The 21,572-nt window shown below is 32.6% G+C and overlaps 1 protein-coding gene across 1 annotated transcript; it reads left to right on the top strand.

The window, feature by feature from the left end:
- On the top strand, positions 3,282–4,223 carry LOC18595475 (extensin). The gene is made up of 2 exons (XM_018122768.1): positions 3,282–3,384; positions 3,595–4,223. The coding sequence occupies exons 1-2, from the start codon at positions 3,282–3,284 to the stop codon at positions 4,221–4,223; spliced, it is 732 nt and encodes a 243-aa protein (XP_017978257.1).

Below are 21,572 nucleotides of genomic sequence, written 5' to 3' on the forward strand. Positions count from 1 at the left end.
CTTTTGCACAAGATTACAAAAATTGACAAGAAGCCTTGAATCAATCAAAAGACGGTCTAATATGCTGAAAGCCACCTCATTCCCATTACTGCACCAAGTTAATTTAGCCTCGGACAATGGTAAATCTTAAAGCTCAATCTCGTTAATAAATTCCTTGAAGTGAGCTAAAAATCTGTCAATATCACTCCTACCGATCTTCTCTTTCTCATTTTTGATCGCATTAAAGTTTTCACCCAAGCACCATAGCACATCAAACCTCCCAACTACCTCAACTAATTCCCTCCACACTTCCTTTCTATGTCCCTTATCGTTGGGCACATACACATTTCCAAAACCGCATTTGCTATCCATCCCATTGACCTTACCCATAATTAACAGAAAATGTTTATGTTCCACCACATCTTCCGCTAAGAACTTGCTTTCCTGCCGCATAGTCAGAAGCCCAGCCGACCTCTCTTCCACTTTGATATGGCGACCCTCCACATATTCTTAGGCCAAAGCATCTCAAACAACCTAATTTCCACATTTTGAATTTTAATCTCTCGGATAAGCACCACCCAAGGCTTTACTTGTTGGATTGCCAACCTAATTGCCCTTTTTTTCTTTCCTCTTCCCAAACCCATAATATTCCAAGTGAGCAACTTCATTGAAAAAAACTAACACACATAACATACCTCCATCAAAACCCTTTTTGGGTCATTTCACCTGTATAGCCTTCATTTCCAATACTACAAAGGCATTAACCACCACTTCATCAAATTTGTTCAAACTGACTCCTAAACTTCTAGTTACAGCCCATGACTAGACTGCCTCTTCGTTGATTGCCTTATTTCGATTCACTATGTCTTCATCTGATAAAAAGGTAATGCTTATCTCTAACCTCTCGTACATTGGACTTTGTAACATTCGATGAATTGACTTTCTCAATCAACTTCTTTGTAAGGACGGTTCACTTGTAATACTGATTAACTGCCTGCCTTTTACAGATTGTTCCACCTTTTTAGATTTCCTCTATTTAAGCCTATTTGAGCTGGTCACAACTACTGCTTCATATCCATTCCCTAATTCCCCCATTATCTACCTTTTATTACATCTAGCATGTTTCAATTTCTCCAGCCTAATTCAGAAATTCGAATATCTACCTATAGTTAAAATTGCACCTAGGCCTTTTATTAAACACTTAACGTGCCCCCTCAAATCTTTTGTGTTTTTAATCTCAAGATTACTCAAAACATGCTCGTTTTGCACCCCATTTCTTACTCCCCATTCTCGGTTTATCGAGGGTTCTCTTATGGCTTCCAAAACTTCTCATTCTTGTTGTCTTGACCTCTTTGCAAACTTCCTCTCTATCTACCTCCGCACCAACTTGAACAACCATTCTTAATGTTTGAACAAGTAAGCTCCCTATTGTGAAAATTTCCCTTACTTTTTTTATCTCAACCGTATCTGGAACAACCTTACTTTCTTTATTTGGCTCACATTCACACTGCACTAGTGTAGAACCATCGCCTTTGTTCTTCTGAATTTTTCCCTTTTTAGGACTCATGTTATGTAGGCTGTAGTAAAATCTTTTGCTCAATTGGAAAAGCTGAACACGTACCCCAACATATTGAACTCCATGATATCTATCAGTTGATAATATAAATAAAAATCTATACAAATATATGTGTCCCATCATAAAAGGTAATTTCAACCACCATTTATTACTAATTTTATAATAAATGATATAAAATAATAAGGGCATGCTTGGTTGGGGGGAGTGGAATAGACATTCCTCCCCTATTCTCATTCTTAAGATAAAACTGTATTTTGTTCAATAGAATGGCTATTCTTCAAAATAACCATTCCAAGAGAAGCCTGAATAGCTATTACTAAGGCCCCCCTTGGTAATAGCTATTCCAAATTGTTGGGAATAAGAAAATAAGTTGATTAGACAAATATACCTTTTTACAATTTAAAAAATTACCTTATAAAAAATACTAAACCTATTTTTCTCTCTCTCTTCCTCACTCCTTTTCTCTCTCTAAAGCACAAAAGACACAAAATTTTTTACTTCATTTTCCAAAAAAGGAAAATGAAANAAAAAAAAGAAAAAAGAAAATATTTAAATATTATTTAATATATTAATATTATTTCACTATAATAAATATTATAAAGCATGTTACTTAATATTATTATTTGAATATAATAAATGTAATAAAGAATATTATTTAGTATTATTTAAATTTAATGAAGAATATATTTTATCTTTTAATATTATATATTATTTAATTATAATAAAAGGTTTAATTATCTTCTAATACAAAATATTATTAAATTATAATAAAAATATGTTTGTATTTTGGTGAAAATATTATTTAATTATAGTAAAAGTTATTTTGATTTTATTGCTCAGAATATTTTTATCTTTCAACAAAATAAATTCTTTAATTTTAATAAAGAGTATTTATTTCTCATCATAGTTTTTTTGTTTTTCAATTAAAAAATCTTTAAATGTTAATAAAGGATATTTTTATCATTTACCCATTATTTCTTAACCATTCTTAAAATTATTCCTGCTAACTAAATAATGGAATAAGTAATAATAGCAATTTCTATTCTATTTCATTTTCATAAATCAATCTATATAATAGCTATTCTTTCTCTATTTTATTCTCATTTTATTCTTTCTAGTAAATCATGCATGCTATAAAAGAAATAAAAAATTCTGATCTTGGAATCTTGAACTCAGCACTATAAGTTTTTTACGTGTGAAATGTGATAAAACAATAATAAAATCCTATTTAAGAGTTCAACCTTCAGTGGAGTTCAACTTTCTGGTAGGAATGTTGACATGTCAACGCGTTCCTACCAGAATTTTTGTCTAGTCAACACAAACAATATGCAGTAGTATATTCTGGACTAGACCATGCGTTCAAAGGAGATTATTATTATCATTGGCTTTAAGACAAAAACATTCATTTACAAAGAAAAAGTATGTACGATGAAATTGTCTTTGCAGTCGACAGCAGTTTGACTTGGTCTGATTTTCGATTCGGTTTCGGCACAAAATGGCGACGAGTATATGGCTGTCCTTTGAAAGTCTTTGCAGTAAATATGGCTCTCCCGGTAGTACCTGGCCCAAGTTCCGGGACCAATATTCGACAAGACTTTACGACATGTCCTATTATATTCATTAATTAATATGCAGGAAAACGGTACTTTAAGCTTGCCTATAAATTTAGCTTTAATAGCTTCGGTTATTAGATGTGATAGATATAGATAATTGAAGATTTATTAATATGGCAAGTTCAACGACCATCATGATGAGTTCTCTTCTTCTTACTTCTCTAGCTCTTCTGGGTCTTCTTGCAACTGCTATTAAAGCAAGACCCTTACCACCAGGTAACAGAATTATATTACTCTTCAACTATATTTCTTTCATTTAGAGTAAAGACTAAATATAATCCTAGTTTTCAACTTTCATGGAACTTGGTTTTGGAAGTTGGATCAGTTCATGCAATCCTAACTCTATTTTGAGTTTGGGTTTTGCTCAAATGGTGAGTTAGAGCTTTATATCTAACAGACTTTAGCTTTCTCTCCTTTGTTCTGCAGAAAATTCACGCAACAAATTCATGATCATAATGATCAATAATGTTGGGAATTCAACAAAAACCAGGGATACAACAAGGATTGATCACTGCGACCACATGACAGAATTTTCAATCGAAGGAAAGATCACTCCTAGGCCGCCATCTCCAAAATCATCACCACCAACTCACCAAGTAATGTCATATCCAGCTCCAAAGCCATCAACACCAACTCCCCAGCTAGAGCTTGTTTCTTCTTGTGCTGAGGGGAGCCCATGCAATAGTTTAATATCCTTGTCAGCTAATTTTGGAAAGAACCCAAAATCACCACCATCTCCTAATCCAGCACCATCAAAACACCAAGGAGAACTTGAGCAACCAATACAACAAAGGTCATCTCCAGAATTTCAGCTCATCTCCATGTTTACTAATTTCGGAAAGACCCCAAAATCACCACCTTCTCCGAAGCCAGCACCATCAAAACATCAGGGGATAATCGAGCGGCCGATAACGCAAAAATCCCGACCAGATTTTCAGTTGATATCCATGTTTACTAATTTTGGAAAGACCCCAATATCACCACCATCTCCTAAGCCAGCACCACCAAAAAATCAAGGCATGATCGAGCAGCTGATGCAACGACGATCACCATGACATTTTATGCTCAAATAAATAATGAAATGATGACACAGTATTCATTTAACCGATCACGTGATTTTAGTAATCAAATTGGGACAAATTAAAGTCTAATGAGCAAAATTGGAAAAAGGTAAAACTTTAATGACCATCCATAAAATTTACTCCCCTATCATTTAAAAGTTTAAATCCCACGTTAGAGGTTTCTGGATTAAATCTTAAAAGGAGAGGGATATATAAGATTTAAGGAATAAGAGAGGTTACCTCCGACGAGAAATCCAAAATCATTTGTACCAAAAGAAAAGAATAAGCATATATATTGAGAAAATCAATGCATATCATGCAAAAAGAAAGTAGAAAATTAATATAATTATTAAATATGTAAGAAAAAACTCTGGAGAAATTCTGTATTTGTATTTTCTTATTTAAGAGTATCATGGATTGTATTGTATGATATTTTTAGGATCCTTCTGGAATTCATTTACGTAAATGGAGGCCAATATTTTCAAACATTCATTCATGATTGATGATTATCTAAGAAAAACTCAAACTCGAGTTTATCAAATTAGGCTGTCAAAAAAGTATAAATGTTAAATTGCTCTTATCTAATTCAAATAGTTAATCAAGTTTGAATGCAATTGGATTGGGCGTCAATTGATCTGAGGTTTCATAAATTGTAATATATCTATGTTCAGTTATGACAGCGCTCACTTTATCAAGGCCACAACAAGACAAGGCTTATGACACAGGATGGGAGGAATTAGCTAGCCTTAGGACCACTTCCTCACCAAACTCGTATATTACTATTTATATACGTAGACCACCATCAGGAATACAATAGTTAGCAGTGAATTAAAAAAAAAAGAAGAAAGATTACATGGACAAGTTACACTTTGCAATGCTATCTTAATATTTAGCAGCTGCAGCTGGAAGTTTATACTTTCTTTTTGTGGGACTAATTTGAAACCTTTTGATGCTTTAAATAAATTTCAAAAGTTCTACAAAGCTTTTATGGTGTTTTCAGTAAATATGACTTTGACATTATATGGAAAACTAATCCTCTCCTATGTCATAAACTTCATCCGGTAATCGAGCTCGAGATTTTCAGATCAAAATATCTCTTGAAAATTACAAGAGACTCTTTAAATGTAATAATGTTAAGAATCAATTTTAGTATTACTTTTAAATTTTCTGTTTTTGTTAAACCAAACGATTATATTAAAGTATAGCAAATGATACAAAGAATAGATCATTAAAGACTACTCTTGCATACTAGAAACGATTACAACAACAAAACTTCCAAACAAATTAAAACACCAGACACACCCCTAAACATGTGTACAAAGTCATCACCTTAGACTTCCACATCAAAAAATAAGTAAGAAAATATAGCTTCAAAACCTTCGTCCAAATTAGAACCAAGCCACAAACATTTCCTTTCTGCCCATACCCAGGTTTTATTTAATTACTTTACTAGAGTTGATTAGCTCATATCAACATCATTAAACGAAGAACATTTTTTTGGCAAAAAGGAAAAACAAAGAACACTTTCTTTTTATTCTACACTCGGGCTAGCTTACGCAGGAAAGCTATCAATTGATGGAGGAAAACCTAACGCTTATGTTTGAACGACTTAATTTGAAGTCAATAAACAGTGAGTTAGACCTAACTCAACTTTGTTGGCTACGCTTGAATACTTGGAACATGTGTTTCATAAAAGAAACCTCAGAACTTAGAACAATTCAAAGTCTACCCTGTCAATTTTTTTTTTGAAAAGCTGGTTTCGTCAATTCATAATAAAGATAACAAAACCAGGAAGGGATCAGCCTCCAACCACCAACATCTATCTGCAGAAAAGCATAAAAACAACATAATCTGCAGATTCTAGCAACCTCAAGAAGGCCTAGCTTGATGAACCCTTCTGGTTGATGACTGTAAATATCTTCAATAAGATAGCCATTTAAAAATGCTGATTTTACATCTAAATGTCAGATCTTCCACCCTTCTTGAGTAGCTAAAGCAATCAACAGTCTTATGGTATCGCGTCTTGCCATTAAGGCAAAATTCTCCCAGTAATCAACACCATAAATCTGAGAGTATCCTTTCACTACTAGTCTTGCTTTAAACTTATTCACTGTTCTATCAGCATTAAGCTTGGTCTTGTAGATCCACTTTGTATCAATCACATGCTGATCCGTTGGTTTGTCCACTAATAACCAAGTACCATTCTTCTCAATCATTAGCATTTCTTGTTTCATAGCTCACACCCACCTATTATCTTTTGCAACCTTTGTATAGTCAGTGGGTTCACACATTGCCACATTACAGCTAGCATAGATATCTTGTAAGGACTTTATGCCTCTCAATGCAAGTATTTCATCTTCTAAGTTCTCTTTTGATTCAGTTTCACTTTGAACAACATCAAGATTAAGAGTATATCTGTCAGAACTTATCACAAGTGGTTTTTGCCAGTCCCACATAGAGCTTTCATCAAATCTCACATCCCTACTCACAAAAAACTTCTTAGTCTCCACATTATATAGCTTATAGCCCCTGGTAACTTCACTGTAAACAATATGAGTGGCTACAATATTCTTCTCATCTAATTTAGTTCTTTTGTTGTTTGGAATCTTTGCATAGCATATACTGCCAAAGATCTTCAAATGGCTAACTGATGGTTTGTAGTTAAACCAACTTTTACAAGGGGCCTTACTAATTACAGCTCTTGTAGGAGTCATATTTAGCAAATAATTGATTGTGTTAACAGCCTTTGCCCAAAAAGTCTTTGGTAAATTCTTTTGAAACAAAAGGCACCTAGCCATATCCATGAGAGTCTTGTTCTTCCTTTTTGCTACCCCATTTTGTTGAAGGCTGTAGGCAGCCGTAAGTTGATGAACAATACCAAGCTGAACCAGATGCTTTTCAAACTCAGCAATAGTAAATTCTCTCCCATTATCAGTTTTAAGGATTTTAATTGAAGTATTTGCCTAATTCTCAGCTGACTTTCTAAACTTCACAAAACTCTTGAAAGCTTCAGACTTGTATTTTAAAAAATACAACTAACAGAACCTAGTAACATCATTTATGAACAACAAGTAGTACCTGCTGCCACCAAGTGATTCAGTTTTCATAGGTCCTCCCAAATCAGAGTGAATGAGTTGCAACTTGTTAGTAGCCTTCCACCTCCTCTCTTTTGGAAATGAAGTCCTACTCTATTTCCCAACTTAACATGTACCACATAACTATTCAGGCTTTGTAACTTTTGGCAAACCTTCAACTAACTCTTGGGATGCCATATGACTTAAGGAGTTGTAGTTAACATGTCTTAGTTGCTTGTGCCACAACTCTGACTCATCAATAGTACTCACATATGCCTTCTGTTCAATGTCTTTCTAGTTAAAAAGGATAACACTTATTCCTCATTTGAACAGTAAGTACATTATCACCATTAGAATCAAACACTGTGCAGTGCTTGTTCTTGAACAATAAGACATAATTGCTTTCAGCTAGCTGACCAACACTAAGCAAGTTCTAACTAGCCTTTGGAACAAGATATACATTTGAAATATACTTGCTACTTGACTTAGTTTCTACAGCAACTATTCCAACACCAATGATCTTTAGGAAAGCTCCATTTCCAATATCCACCCTTGCCCTATAACTCTTGTCAAGTGTGGTACATTGGCTCTCATCATCAGTGAGATAATTTGAACAGGCACTGTCAATCAACCACTCAGACTTCTTAGCTGATTCACCTACAACTTAAGCCATAAACAAGACTTCATCAGCCTCTTCTACTTGCTCAGCAACTGCAGCTTTCTCAGCCCTACATTTCACGTTAGGCCTGTACCAGTAATACTTTGCAGAATTTGTGGTCTTTTTGCAGTAAGGACAAGGTTGATACTTCTACTTTTGTTTTCTAGCTTTACTATCAGCAGTTTTTTTATCTTTGTCTTTTTTATCAGTCTCATTCTTCCTTCCATTTCTACTATTGACTTTAAGATTTTTAGTTTGTGTTATCAGAGCACTTTCAATCACACTCTTCTGCCTATATGCCCTTCTCTGTTCAAGACCCTCCAAAGCATTTACTAGTTCTTTTAAAGTAATTTGATCAATGTCCCTAGAATCCTCAAAAGAAGAAACCTTAGATTCATACTTTTCTGGAAGACTGACCTATAATAACCTTACCCAACAATCTAAGCTGATTAACTAAGGCCATCATTTTTCCAAAAAACTCACTAATGGTTTCATCAACTTCCATTCTAAGCATTTCAAATTGCCTAAACAAGTTCAGGGATTGAATCTGTTTGGTCCTGTTATTGCCAAAAACTCATCCTTCTAATGATCACACACTTCCTTAGGACAGTCCAAATGCATAATCTTAGAGAAAATTTCTTCAAAAATAATAGATTGCAAGCAAGAAAGAGCCTTGTACCTTTTTACTTTACCCTATTCAAACTGTCAAATTTGAGCAAGAGTGGGGTTTGCATGCTATTGAACAGGGTCTTCTCCAGTCTCAACTACCTCTCAGATATAGTAAGCTTTAAGGTAGGTCTTCATCTTCACTAACCAAGTGGCATAGTTTTCACTAGTGAAGACTAGTGGAGCTGAAGTACTAAATCCCGTAGCCATAAAGGAAGATAAAGATAAAAAAAAGGAAAATACTAGGCAGAAGGATGAAAAATAAAAAAAAGCAACAATCCCTTAAGATCTGTTCACAAGCTCTAATACCATGTAGAGAAGTGGATGATTTTTGAAACAAGAAAGAAGAACAGAGGAGAAAGGTAGTGAAGAAGAAAAGAGAAAAATTTGTTATCACAAAAAACAATGCTTTCCAGACATTTCATTGATAACAAAAAAAAAAAAAGCCAAATATATAGGCTATTACAAGAAAAAGAAATAAACAATTTTAAACAAACCGGTTGAGGACATCTGGCTTACATAACAAATTGAGAAAATAATGCACAAGGATCTGTGCTTATGTTCCCAATGCCAGCATACTCAGACTAATAGCTCCCCAAAAAGGTATAGTATAAAGAAACTCACATTTGGTAAAGTAAAGTAAACAATAACAAGTAAAAAAAGCTAGTAAAATACTTGAAACAGACAAAAAGAAAAAAACGACTTAAGTCAAAAGATTAAACAACCATAAGAAAACTCTCCTTCCTTCAGCTCAAATCATTTCCCGTGAATTGCCATTTTAGACTCTATACAAGATTGATAGCAAGATGAAACCAGTTTCAACAGATATCACTCCCATTCATTGCATACCTGCTTTTTGAAGTCCCAAAATATTCCATAGAACCTCTCAATTTGTTCTTGACTTTTGAAGATTTCTTTTTCTTTCTGCTGACCAACTCGGCCTTCTTGGTTTTCTCGGGTGCCGCCTCTCTCACTTTGAGTTTCCTCTTACCCTTTCCCTTATCGAATTTGTCTTTATCACCATCAGCTCCTTTGTTTACTTCCCTTGCATCCCCACTAATGTTCTTGCACAACACCGAATCGTGCCAACCTGCTAGTGCCTCGTTGCCAACCTCCTCTTCAATCTGTTCACATTCATGCCCTACCACCACCAACACTAATTCTGGCATTACCATCACCTCTTCTCCCATACTTTCCTTGATCTTTAATGCTTTAGAATGATTAAGTTACTTATTGAGAGTCTAAAAATAGATTTTAATTTTAGCACCTTCTCTCGTACAAGCTCGTTAGTCTAAAAGCATATGCTAAAGAATGTCGTATAAATTTTATTCTAAATATTAATCAAATATGGACACTTATAGTACATTTGGTTTACTAAATAAATTAGGAATGAATAAAAATAACTAAATTATAAGAATAGAATAAATGATGTATAATTATTTCATATATAGTTTGATTCGTGGAATAGAATAGAAGAGAAGAGGAATGTAATAAATATATAATTAATTAAATATGTATATTTTCTGAAACTAACTCAATGCAATGAACATATATGATCTTCGACGGTTGTTCCTATGGATGATCAACAGAGAAAGGCGTTGACAAGTTAAGAAGAAGAGCTTTTGATCATTGAAGTTGATTATGGCGGACTGAAAGTCTCACATCAGTAAACAAATTAACAAACACTACGTATATACATTTGTCACCTGTCAGTACTAATTCAAGACTCTAAAAAAATGGCAAACCAAGTAGCTACATAAGATAAAAGGAAGCAGCCAACTGTTGTTAGGTGCAAGAACCTTCTTTGCTGCTGAGAAGAAGACTTTGTTGTTTTTAAACTGACGACCGATGGTTTTAAAAGGAGGAATATGACAAAACTCACCCAACTCTAATATTTCAACACGCGCAGTCCACTCCTGTTACGTACGATGGCCAAGTTCCTGTTGGCCGATGGACAAGCTCAAGTCAAGTACGTGGAAAACGGGTAGGAAGAAGAAATAATCAACCTTAAACACACAAGTTTTGACTGCTGGAGTTTCATTGGGCTTGACTTTGCATCCTTAATGGCGTGTTTCTCACTTTGTTTTTCAAATGATAAAAATTAGGGAATATCGAACTTACCATGACTTGTCATAAAATAAACAAAGAAAGCTTGAAATCTACATATTATCTACTACATGTCTTTTAATAAATACCTCATTTGCACTCACTTCCATGTGATAAACACATTAGGAAAGTGAATATATTGAAGAGTGCTTCCAAAAATGAACTGTCTCATTAATGCTTTGTTCTTTTTGGTTTTCTCAGGACTGCTTACAACAGATGCTCAAGCAAACACTTTACCAGGTAATGCATATCTATATATACTTCTTTGCTTAAGACATAAATTTATTTTTACATGTTTTATCAAAGTACTATATATAGGTATAACAATTGTTAATTAGTTTGTATCTGATCTTAATTGCAATCTACGTACAGAGATCTCAATACTGAACAATGACTTAATAATTGCGAATGCTGGTAGGACCTCAAGCCTACAACCTCCATCTTCAACATCATCAGTACCACAACCAATTAAGGAATAAGTAGTGCGACAAGTCTAGAGAAGAATTATGAGAAAACACTCTATAGAAATTCACCAACCCCAGCTCTCGATCCATCTAGATCATCAATCTTACAAATTATAATTGATATTGGATGGGTTATGAGTAGTCCAGTACCTGATCCAAAGGCATCATGGTCACCAACTAAGAAGCTAGACAGAACTACTCCAGATGAAATTGCAACTCCCTGCAACGGGCTCGTACGTTCAATCTCATCAATTTTATTTTTACCTCCTGCGTCACCAACACAGGCAATTCCAATAGCCCATAAAAGAGCACCTCCTTCTCCAAGGCCATCATCAAAAGCTTTTCAGATAGGAATAAGTTCTTCTTGTCTAACTGGAATTCCATGCAGCAGCCTGAAATCCATGGAAATCAATGATTATGAACAAACACCCTCAAGCTCATTAATTGCATCTCCTATACCTGCAACGCCAGGAAAACCAATATATGAAACACCGCTATATCCTCCTGCAACACAAAGGCCATCATCAACAATTGATCAGCTAGAGATGATTGGGAGTACTACTACTCCATCCGACGGGGTCATATCCATGATAACGGATCGTAAAAAAGACCGTCATGAAGTTTCTTGATTTCACCTCCCCATCCAGCAGCTCATCATCATGGTGTCAACTTTTTGACCAATTGATGCATTCATATAACATCTCCTCTTTAATATATATACTGTGAGTTGTCGTTTGTTTCAGGATAGTGGTAATTCTCCATTTTACTATTAAGAGTTTAGGAAGTGTCTAATGTAGTCATTCCAGTGTTTACTTAACTCTTTCTATATTGCATTCAAAGGTCTTCTAGTATTAAGATAAAACCAAACGAAGAATTTCAGTAAGATATAATAATCTAGTGATTCTTCAAGACTCCATTGAGGTTCTTTTTGATTTCCATTTTTGATATTTTCTTTAAAAAAATAAATAGCGAAAAGACAAAAAAAACTGATTGCACATGCTACATGTTAGCCATATGAACGAAGAGTATTTAGAGCAAAATGGATTATATTAAAAATTAGAAGTGAGCTAAAATGGTTTCTGTAGCCATAGCTTGGTTGCATTTTTCAATCTCCAAATTTGATTAAATTATATTAAATTTGACTTGTACACTACAATGATATGATTAATTAGGCTGATGTTACTTAAAAAAAAAACTAAATTTTTCGTAAGAATTTTCTTTCAATAAAAAAATATCTATGCTATATATGAAAATTATGTCCAAAGGAAGTCTTAAGTTGACATTTGGCTTGCTTCTTTTTGGACATTTGGCAAGAGGATCTATACTTATATGGACGGGTGAAAATCTGAGAACGATATTTTGCTAGCAAACAAGGCAAAGTGGCCTTTTTTATTTTTAAATTAAGCTGAAGGGCAAAACGATTAGGTTTTGTCCTTGATTAATTAAAATAAAAGCACGAGAATAGAGATGAGAAAAGAAGTCTCTGCAGAGTTCCTTTGGAGAGAGAAGAGCAATGCAATAACGTTGATTATTTCCTCGATTTTAAGAGTTATAATCAATGCAGTTGTCAATATTTATATAAAATATATATAAATTTTTACTTTAATGTTTTTTGTTTCTTAAATTTAAGGATAATTCTTGATAAAACTTCACGATGAGAATACTAAAGGACAGCAAAAAGAAGGATGCTTACCAACAGATTGAAACGTTTGCATCCACGATGATAAAGGTTATTTCATTCGATCAGTAAAAGCTTTTAGTGTGTTGTTCCTTGTAGTGTCCTGTCTGGTTTAAGATGAAGTTCAAATATTGTAAATAATTGATTTTGATTATTACCTATTCTCTTTAAAATTTACTTTACAATATAATATTATACAGAGAATAATTAAAACAACTAAAATAAGTAAAAGACTAGCTCGCAAAACAACTACTTCACGCGGATAACAATGAAACTAATTCGGAATAAATGACATGATTTATAGGTTACTTTTCTCTTGTGATGTTTTAGAGAGTTTGACTTGGTGACTCAGATACGAAGCTTGTTAAGAGGTATTCCTCTTAATCTTTTTCTTGAAGTACAAATGTTTTTCCTTCATAACTTGTTCTCTTGTACCTTTTCAAGTACACTTCTTCCCTCTTGCCTTGTTCTTATATAACTTTTCATGTATACTATTTCCCTTTACCTTCAAATCAAAAACAAATCTTATTATATTAGTAATGGCTATAAAACCCATACTTCAATATCCACATTATCAATTTCTAACCGTTACTCATTATATACAATAAAATTACCACTTTAATATTACATTAATGAGTTGCAGTAACGATTAACTATTATGTGCATTAAAGCTCTTCCTAATAAAGCCATTCATTACGTGCATAAAAGCTTATTATTATGTGCATTAAAGCTCTTCTTAATAATGTCATTCATTACGTGCATAAAGCCTATTCTTGAGTAACTATTAACACTATATATTGCCTTCACAATTCATTTGGAGGAAGATTTTCAGAGCTTGTACAACACATTTTCACCCAAAGTTTTCCTCTATAATTCTCTTATACTCACTAATTCTTCACCTATTTCCTTCTACTTGCCATGACACTTAGTATTTCAGAAACTGATCCAATCTTCCTTTTCGCAACTTTCAATTCATCCTTTTACTTGTTTGCAACACTTTCTTTCCTTTTCACAAGCCTTCACAATTAAATATAATCAAACAATTACATAGTGTTTAATTTTTTTTGAAAGGCTCCAGAGTTTTATTTCCACGATATGTGAGTACAATCAACTATTGAATATGAACAAAACCTAGTCAAGAATAATGATATTACAAAACTCTCTTCCATAAAACAACCTTTTTTCTTTTCTTAATGTCATACAGAGAATAATTAAAACAACTAAAATAAGTAAGAGACTACTTTGCAAAACAACTACTTCACATGGATAATAATGAAAGTAACTTAGAATAAGTGACATCATTTATAGGTTACTTTTACCTTGTCATGTTTTAGAGAGTTTGGCTTGGTGACTCAGATATGCAGGTAGTTAAGAGGTCTTCATCTTAACCTTTTCTTGAAATATAAATGTTCTCCTTCTTAGCTTGTTCTCTTGTACCTTTTTAAGTACTCCTCTTCCCTCTTACCTTATTCTCTTATAGCTTTTCATGTATATTTTTCCCTTTACCTTCAAATCAAAAATAAATCTTATTATATTATTAATGGCCATAAAACCCATACTTCAATATTCACATAGTGAATTTCTAACCTTTACTCATTATATACAATAAAACCACCACTTTAATATTCACATAATGTGTTACAGTAACAATTACCTATTATGTGCATTAAATCTTGTCTTAATAATGTCATTCATTATGTGCATTAAAGTCTATTCTTGAGTAACTGTTGGCACTATATATTGCCTTCACAATTCATTTGGAGGTAGATTTTTAGAGCTTGTGCAACACATTTTCACCCAAAGCTTCTCTCTCTACTTCTTTATACTCGCTAATTCTTTACCTATTCCCTTCCACTTGCCATGACACTCAGTATTTCAGAAACTGATCCAATCTTCATTTTTGTAGCTTTTGATACATCTTTTTATTTGTTTGCAATACTTCCTTTCTCTTTTGCAAGCCCACACAATTAAATATAATCAAACAATAACATAGTGTTTAATTTTTTTTTGAAAAGCCTCAAAGTTTTATTTCCAAGATTTGTGAGTACAATCAACTATTGAATATGAACAAAACCTAGTCAAGAATAATAATATTACAGAACTCTCTTCCATAAAAAAAAAAACCTTTTTTCTTTTCTTCCAAAGTACCAATTTTTTTAAAAAAAAAAGAAAGAAAGAAAATTTGTTATGAAAATAGAAAATAATCTCAGAAAAATCATCCAAGATCTTATACAATTAATAAAAGAAAGAATCAAAGAAATCAAGTCCACTCACAAAAACAAAAAAACTTTAAGTGATTAGGTCTTTTGATGACCTACGTCTACAAAAAAAAAAAAACAATAAAGAAAGATTAACTAAGAAAAAAAGTCAAAAGATTATAATATCGTTTCAAACTCACAGCCCTTATTCCACTTACACTCAAATCTCTCCTTTTAGATCTAAGTGCTCACTAAACTCTCTCTTAACTTAATAAATTTCCTTAACCCTGTATAACCTTTTTATAGGGTTAAGTACAAAAGTCTTATTGTAGTCTAATTAGAATTCATATTATAGTTTAACTAGAATTAAAAACTATCTCAACAAGATATCCTAGTCTAACTAGAATAATGTCATTCATTACGTGCAACCGTTGGCACTATATATAGCCTCACAATTCATTTGAAGGAAGATTTAGAAAGCTTGTACAACACATTTTCACCCAAAGTTTCTCTATCTAATTCTCTTACACTAACTAATTCTTCACTTATTCCCTTCCACCTGATATGACACTTAGTACTTCAAGAATCACTCCAATCTTCCTTTCCACAGGCTTTGTACATCATTTTAGTTGTTTGCAACACTTTTTCTCCCTTTCACAAAGAACCCTACATAATAAAATATAATCAAACAATTACATAGTATTTTATTTTTTTGGAATGGCCTCAGAGTTTTATTTCCAAGATATTTTTGGTCTCAAAAAAGAGAGCTAGAAAGGGGTGAATAACACTTAAAAATATTTTTGAAGGAAATCCTTTAAGTTTGAAATCTTTTGGAAGAATTGAGATGGATGGTTTGAAAACAAAACTTTTTGAGGTTAATGAATACCAAGTAAAGAAAGGTTAAGAGAAGTGGATAAAGCACAATATATATAGTGGTTCAGTCCACCTGACTTACATTTATTACCTTGATCTTTTCAATCAAGGATTTCAACCCAATTTCACTAAAATTAGTGAAATTAACAATTTCTACCAAGTTTTTATAAAGTGAGCTTTCAACCCAAGCTCTAATCCCTTACAACAATCCCTTAAAGCGCCTTGCACACTCTAATCAAATAAGAAATAAGAAATAAGAATAAGTTGGAGTACAATTGATCACCTAGCTGATCTAAGATGTACAAGCTCAAGCTCAAACACTTTTATGGAAGGATGAGAGTGAAATACAAGTGTAAAGAGAAAGTTGTTTGGTCTTTTATGCTCAAAATCACTTTTGGTAGCCTCTCCAATCCATTTTGACCGTTTGAAGCCCTTTAAATACTTGGAGGATAGATTCTAGATGTTTGAGATAGTTTTGGGTCAGTTCTAATTGTTATTTTGTTTTTGAGTGGTTAAATTCAAATTCCTGATAGCAGTTCTTTAATCAGTTAAAGATGAGCTTTAACTGATTAAAGCTTATCTGACCTATACTCTGCTTCACAGTGTTAATCGATTAAAGATGACTTTAACCGATTAAGAACTTTTTATTTTTTAGACTTTTTCAAATGACGTTTTTCATCAATTTTCCTCCAATTGGTTAGCCCTACCTTTAATTGATTAAAGCTTATCTTCCTTCATCGTTAACCGGTTGAAATAAGCATTAACTGGTTAAAAAATCTTCAAATTTGAATTCTATCATTTGGTGTTTTTCAACAGTCACCATCATTTTGAATTTGAATTTTGGCATTTTTTGGTGCTTGTAGACACAATTGTTGACTATATCAATTTCATTTTTATTCATATTTATTTTATTCTTGCTTATGCTTATGGTTGGTCCAAACTTAGCAAGTCATATAAATGGGCTTAAAAAGATCTCATACTTGTTTGGGCTTGTCTTAGCCTGTAAATGTTGCCAAGCCTTTAACTAAATGGCCATTAAGACCTAGAAGTCAAGCCCAACATTGAGTTTGCTAATTAAAACAAGCCTAATCAAGTTTAATTAAATGAAATGGATCAAACAGAGATTAAAACACAAACCAAAGACTAATGCAGGATTAACCCAAAAAACATTTTGGAAAATAAGAAAGAAAAGGAAAAAAAATAAAAAAGGAGAAAAGGAAAGAGAAAAGAGAGTCGGCTGTGAGAAAGACAAAAAAAAAAGGTTAGTGGAATGAACAAAAAGAATGTGGAGCAAGGGCTGCCAAGCAGAAACCTTGCTGCATTGAGATCAACTAAGCCTGAGAATTACGTTTGGCAGGCCACCTGTCTACTGGCAATCAAGGAGGGCAACCAAGGAAAGCAACCATAAAAGCTACCATTCTCCCTCTACCTTGAAAAAAAGAAAAAAAAAAAGAAAACCCTAGTGTAGCAGTAGAAAACCTTTGAAAAAACCTAGAAACCTTTTTGAAAAGTAGAAAAACCCTAGAAAATTAGCTACAAACCTTAAAACCAAAAATCTTCAAGAAACCCAAAACAAAGAGACAAAAAAACCCTAGTTTTTTTTTCTTTTCTTTTTTAGCAGTCGGCATTATACAACAATCCATAAAAAATAGCAAAAAGAAAAAAGAAAAAAATAAAAAATGGAAGAACTGAGAGGCTTTCAGGTTTAAGAGTTTTAGGATGCTTTGGGGTTTTTTAATCTGATTAAAGAAGAAGGGAGATAAGTGGACTCAGAGGTAGGGCTTTCTTTTAGGGTTGACAATGGCAGAGGAAAAAGGGGTAGTTTAAAGGGTTAGAGTTTTAGCCATGGATAGGGAGAAGACAGAGCAGCCGTTCACTTTAAATGAGTGACTGATAAAGAAAAAGGAGAAGGAAGGAAATGGCAAGAAAGAAAAAATTGATTTAGGGATACGGTTTATTAACTAAACGGTGCCATTTCACTTTGCAAAAGGGAGCCAGACTAGGCTTAGGGTCTTTTTGAAAGCTAAACCACTAGAGCAATCTTTTTCAGAAAGACCAAGTTAGGCTTGTGGATCCCATTGTGGAATTGTTGTGTATGATGCAATCTTTTTGGGTCTTAAAAAGCCCAAACAGGTATGAATACATGGTCCATATTTATGTTTGGTTTGGTTTGGATTGTTTTATTACTATTACTAGACTATGGCTCGAGCGTTGCACGTGGGCCTTTTTCTATCTGTTTTTTTCTTTCTCTTTTTATCTCTCTTTTTCTTTCCTTTTTCTCTTTTTTTCCTTGCCTTCCACGTGGCTAAATGAGGAAGCCCCTTTCAGTCTTCCTTTTATATATGTTATAGATTTGTTTGTATTGTGTGATTATGGTTAACTTTAATTAATGTTTGATTTAGTTTATTTCAAATATATATATATATAATACTGTATGCATAAATTTATATGTAATGTCTAACTAATATAGAAAAAATATGAATATATATATTCTCTAAATAGAATAAAAGGATAAAGTATGTTTAGGTTTTTTTTTAAAATGTATAAATAAATAATGAAATATTTTGTTTTTTTACAATGCTTGGGATAATATAACAAAATAGATATCAGACCAGAAAAGAAATATGAAAATGATATAACAATAAAAAGTGTAGTATATAATTTAATAAGAGATAAAATTAGTCTTAAAATTGGAAGGTTAGAATATTTAGGTTTAGAAAAATAGACTAGCTATACCATTAAGAATATTAACATAAAAAAATATTATTTGGATTAACCCCTATTATGGAAGGCAAAGAGTTGTTATTTTCGAGATGACTTTCCTAGGTGAGAAATTCGATTAGGGTTTTTACCGAAGCGTTAGGATAAATCCTAATCTTAAATTCCAATACCTCGCTAATTCAAATAGTTATCTTAAATGTTTTAAAAAAATTCATATAATATTTTATTTAAATTAAAATTAATATAGTTATAAATTAACTCAAACAATTATTACAAATAAAAAATTAGTGAAACCAAGTTGATTATTTAATAAAAGTAGTTCCAAAAAAATAAAAATAATAATGGTAACCCATAAAAAAATCATCGATTTAAATAAAATGTTTTTCTAAAAAATATAGTAAGAATAAAAGAAGTATATAATTATCTTAAAATATTAAATATATTCCTATAGAAATTAGAATAAAAGAAATTATGTTTATAAAGGCATTCAATTGGCATCATTCATAATGTTATCTTGACATGGCATGCAACACTTATATTTTGCTAATGGGTCGAAAATCCCAATGATGGGATTTTCTTGAAAGACTTGTAGAGATGAGTTCTTTCTAGGATATCCCTAAGTAAGAAAAACTTCTAGACTTCACCAAAGTATTGGGATGGGCTATGAATGATTTTTCAAATACAAGGTTTCTGTTTCCCATTATTTAAAATTGGTAAATGATGACATCATTTCATAATTGAATCATGTGCATCCGTAAAGCCGAATAATCAAACTTTGGTTTAAAAAATAAAAAAATAAAAAATAATAATAAATTAGAAAGAAAGATTAGGAAACAACAAGGCATGTAAAATCAAGAATACAAAAATGTAGAAGGAAACATAAAAATAAAATTAAAAAAATTGAGGTTTAAATAGGATAACATATAATTAAATAATACCATTCATGGAACGGATGTCACACAAGTGTTAATCCTTCCCCGTGCATGACTGTACTTCTGAACCCAACTCTAAAATTCATAGACCAGGTTATTGTTCTTTAGACGGATCTAAAATCAATGTAGGACTTCGTCGAACGGAATGAATTTAATAGATGGTTAATCATTCCTAGATAAAAAAGATTGGTGGTGACTCTTAAATTTTCATGTTTAGCATTTAGGTTCTCAGACCCATACGTTGTGACAGTAGTCCAAGATTGACCTTTAATTGATTAACCCCTTTGGTTAATCGATTAACATGCTTTTGTTTTGGATCTAGTACCCTCTTAATCGATTAAACCTTGTGTTGACCGACTAAGCCTATTCTGCCTGCCTAACTTTTGTATAGCGCTCAATATTGCCTCAACTAATTAAAGATCCTTGTTAATCAGTTAAGACTGATATGTCTTCACTAAGCTCTTTCTTTTTTATTTGTGTAACTAATTAATTAATCTTGCAATTGAACAAGCTTATTGACTTACTTTCAAACAACAAATGCGTTGAAGAATTTAAGCTTTCTCCTATACACTTAAGTAATATAATTAGATACAAGTGAATGAGAAATGTTTTGTTATCATAAAAAAAAATTGGAGTCAACAATCTCCTCTTTTTTTTTTTTATGATGACAAAACACTCCTGGATTAAGAGTGTAATGTCTATGAATATATTTTGTAGCTATGTGCAGTTGAAGGATTACTCCCGTTTAATATGTGCGCATACAAAAAGTTTTCCAGATTTTCATTTAATGTCCTAAATTTTCTCCTTGTACAAAGTTGTTGCATATCTATATACAGATTTCTTAACTCAAGCATAGATATTATCACATCAACCATAGAGATATTCATGAACAATTATAGTTGAACAAACATAGATATTCATAACAATAACCAACTAGCAATTGTTCAACATTAACACATAAACTGAGACATAAACATATTACATCTTAACTTCTATAGTCATATCTTCTCTCTTTGTTGTCATAAAAAAAAGAGGGTATCTTCTAAAAGCTGTCCTATAGAATAACTCCTATTGATTCTTCCCTAAGTCAGAGTCAATTGAATACTCATATATTCCTATTTGCATGTCTAAGGGTTGAACATTTAGAGGCTCAAGGATTTCAAGTTCGGATGATTGCTCAAAGTCAAGAGATAGTAGTAACTTAGGCTTCCTATCATACCTACGCCATTTAAAGACTTTGGTTTTTGTGGCCATTGTTTTCTTCTTTTTGCTTGCAAGCTTTTCTTGTGTAGGCTCAGGTTGTACCTCTTTCCTTTTATCCTGATTTTTTCATCCAATCAGCTTGGTATTTATTGCTCCATATCCCCTTTTTCTTAACTAGAAGAGAGATTATATTTCCATAAGGCAGATTATCACTGGCACATGCTACCTTTATTCCTTCAATCATATATATTCCAACATTCATGGGAATTTCATTCACAGCAAATTCTAAGAGCCAAAGATCCCGAGTACTTACATAACTAAAACTCACCCTTCTACCATGAAGGGTGGAGGTAAGAAAGTAATATAGTGTTCTCATTTGAGCATTTTTTATTTCACTGTCATAGCTTTTGGAAGGGTATTGCTCATTCTTTCTAGTAATCACTTCTCAAATAGAAGTAGGGTCATATTCTTCTAAAATTTTAAACTCTCTTATTTGGTACTTTGTATTTAAGAGCTTTCCCACATCAACAGCTGTAATCTTGAGCTCTTTCCCATTCATGAACACATTTAACTCATTTTTATCAAAGTCAATAGGGTTCTCTAATTCTTTCTCATCCAGGGCAATTCTAGAGTAAAATTGCCCAACCAAGGTAGGATTATAATGTCTTTCTCCAGAAATGCTTAGCCCTTTTAATTACAACTCATTAAAAAATTTTGACAGTGAAGACTTCATCGAAACTAGGCCAATAAAAAAACTTACTACATGAGAT

This window comes from Theobroma cacao, chromosome 6, assembly GCF_000208745.1.
Source record: "Theobroma cacao cultivar B97-61/B2 chromosome 6, Criollo_cocoa_genome_V2, whole genome shotgun sequence".
NCBI classification, from domain to species: domain Eukaryota; kingdom Viridiplantae; phylum Streptophyta; class Magnoliopsida; order Malvales; family Malvaceae; genus Theobroma; species Theobroma cacao.

Excerpts from the sequence above, each read along its gene's own strand:
- LOC18595475 (XM_018122768.1), top strand. The coding sequence starts at position 3,282 with ATGGCAAGTTCAACGACCATCATGATGAGTTCTCTTCTTCTTACTTCT. Across the intron at positions 3,385-3,594 it reads AGCAAGACCCTTACCACCAG|AAAATTCACGCAACAAATTC; the intron begins GTAACAGAATTA and ends TTTGTTCTGCAG.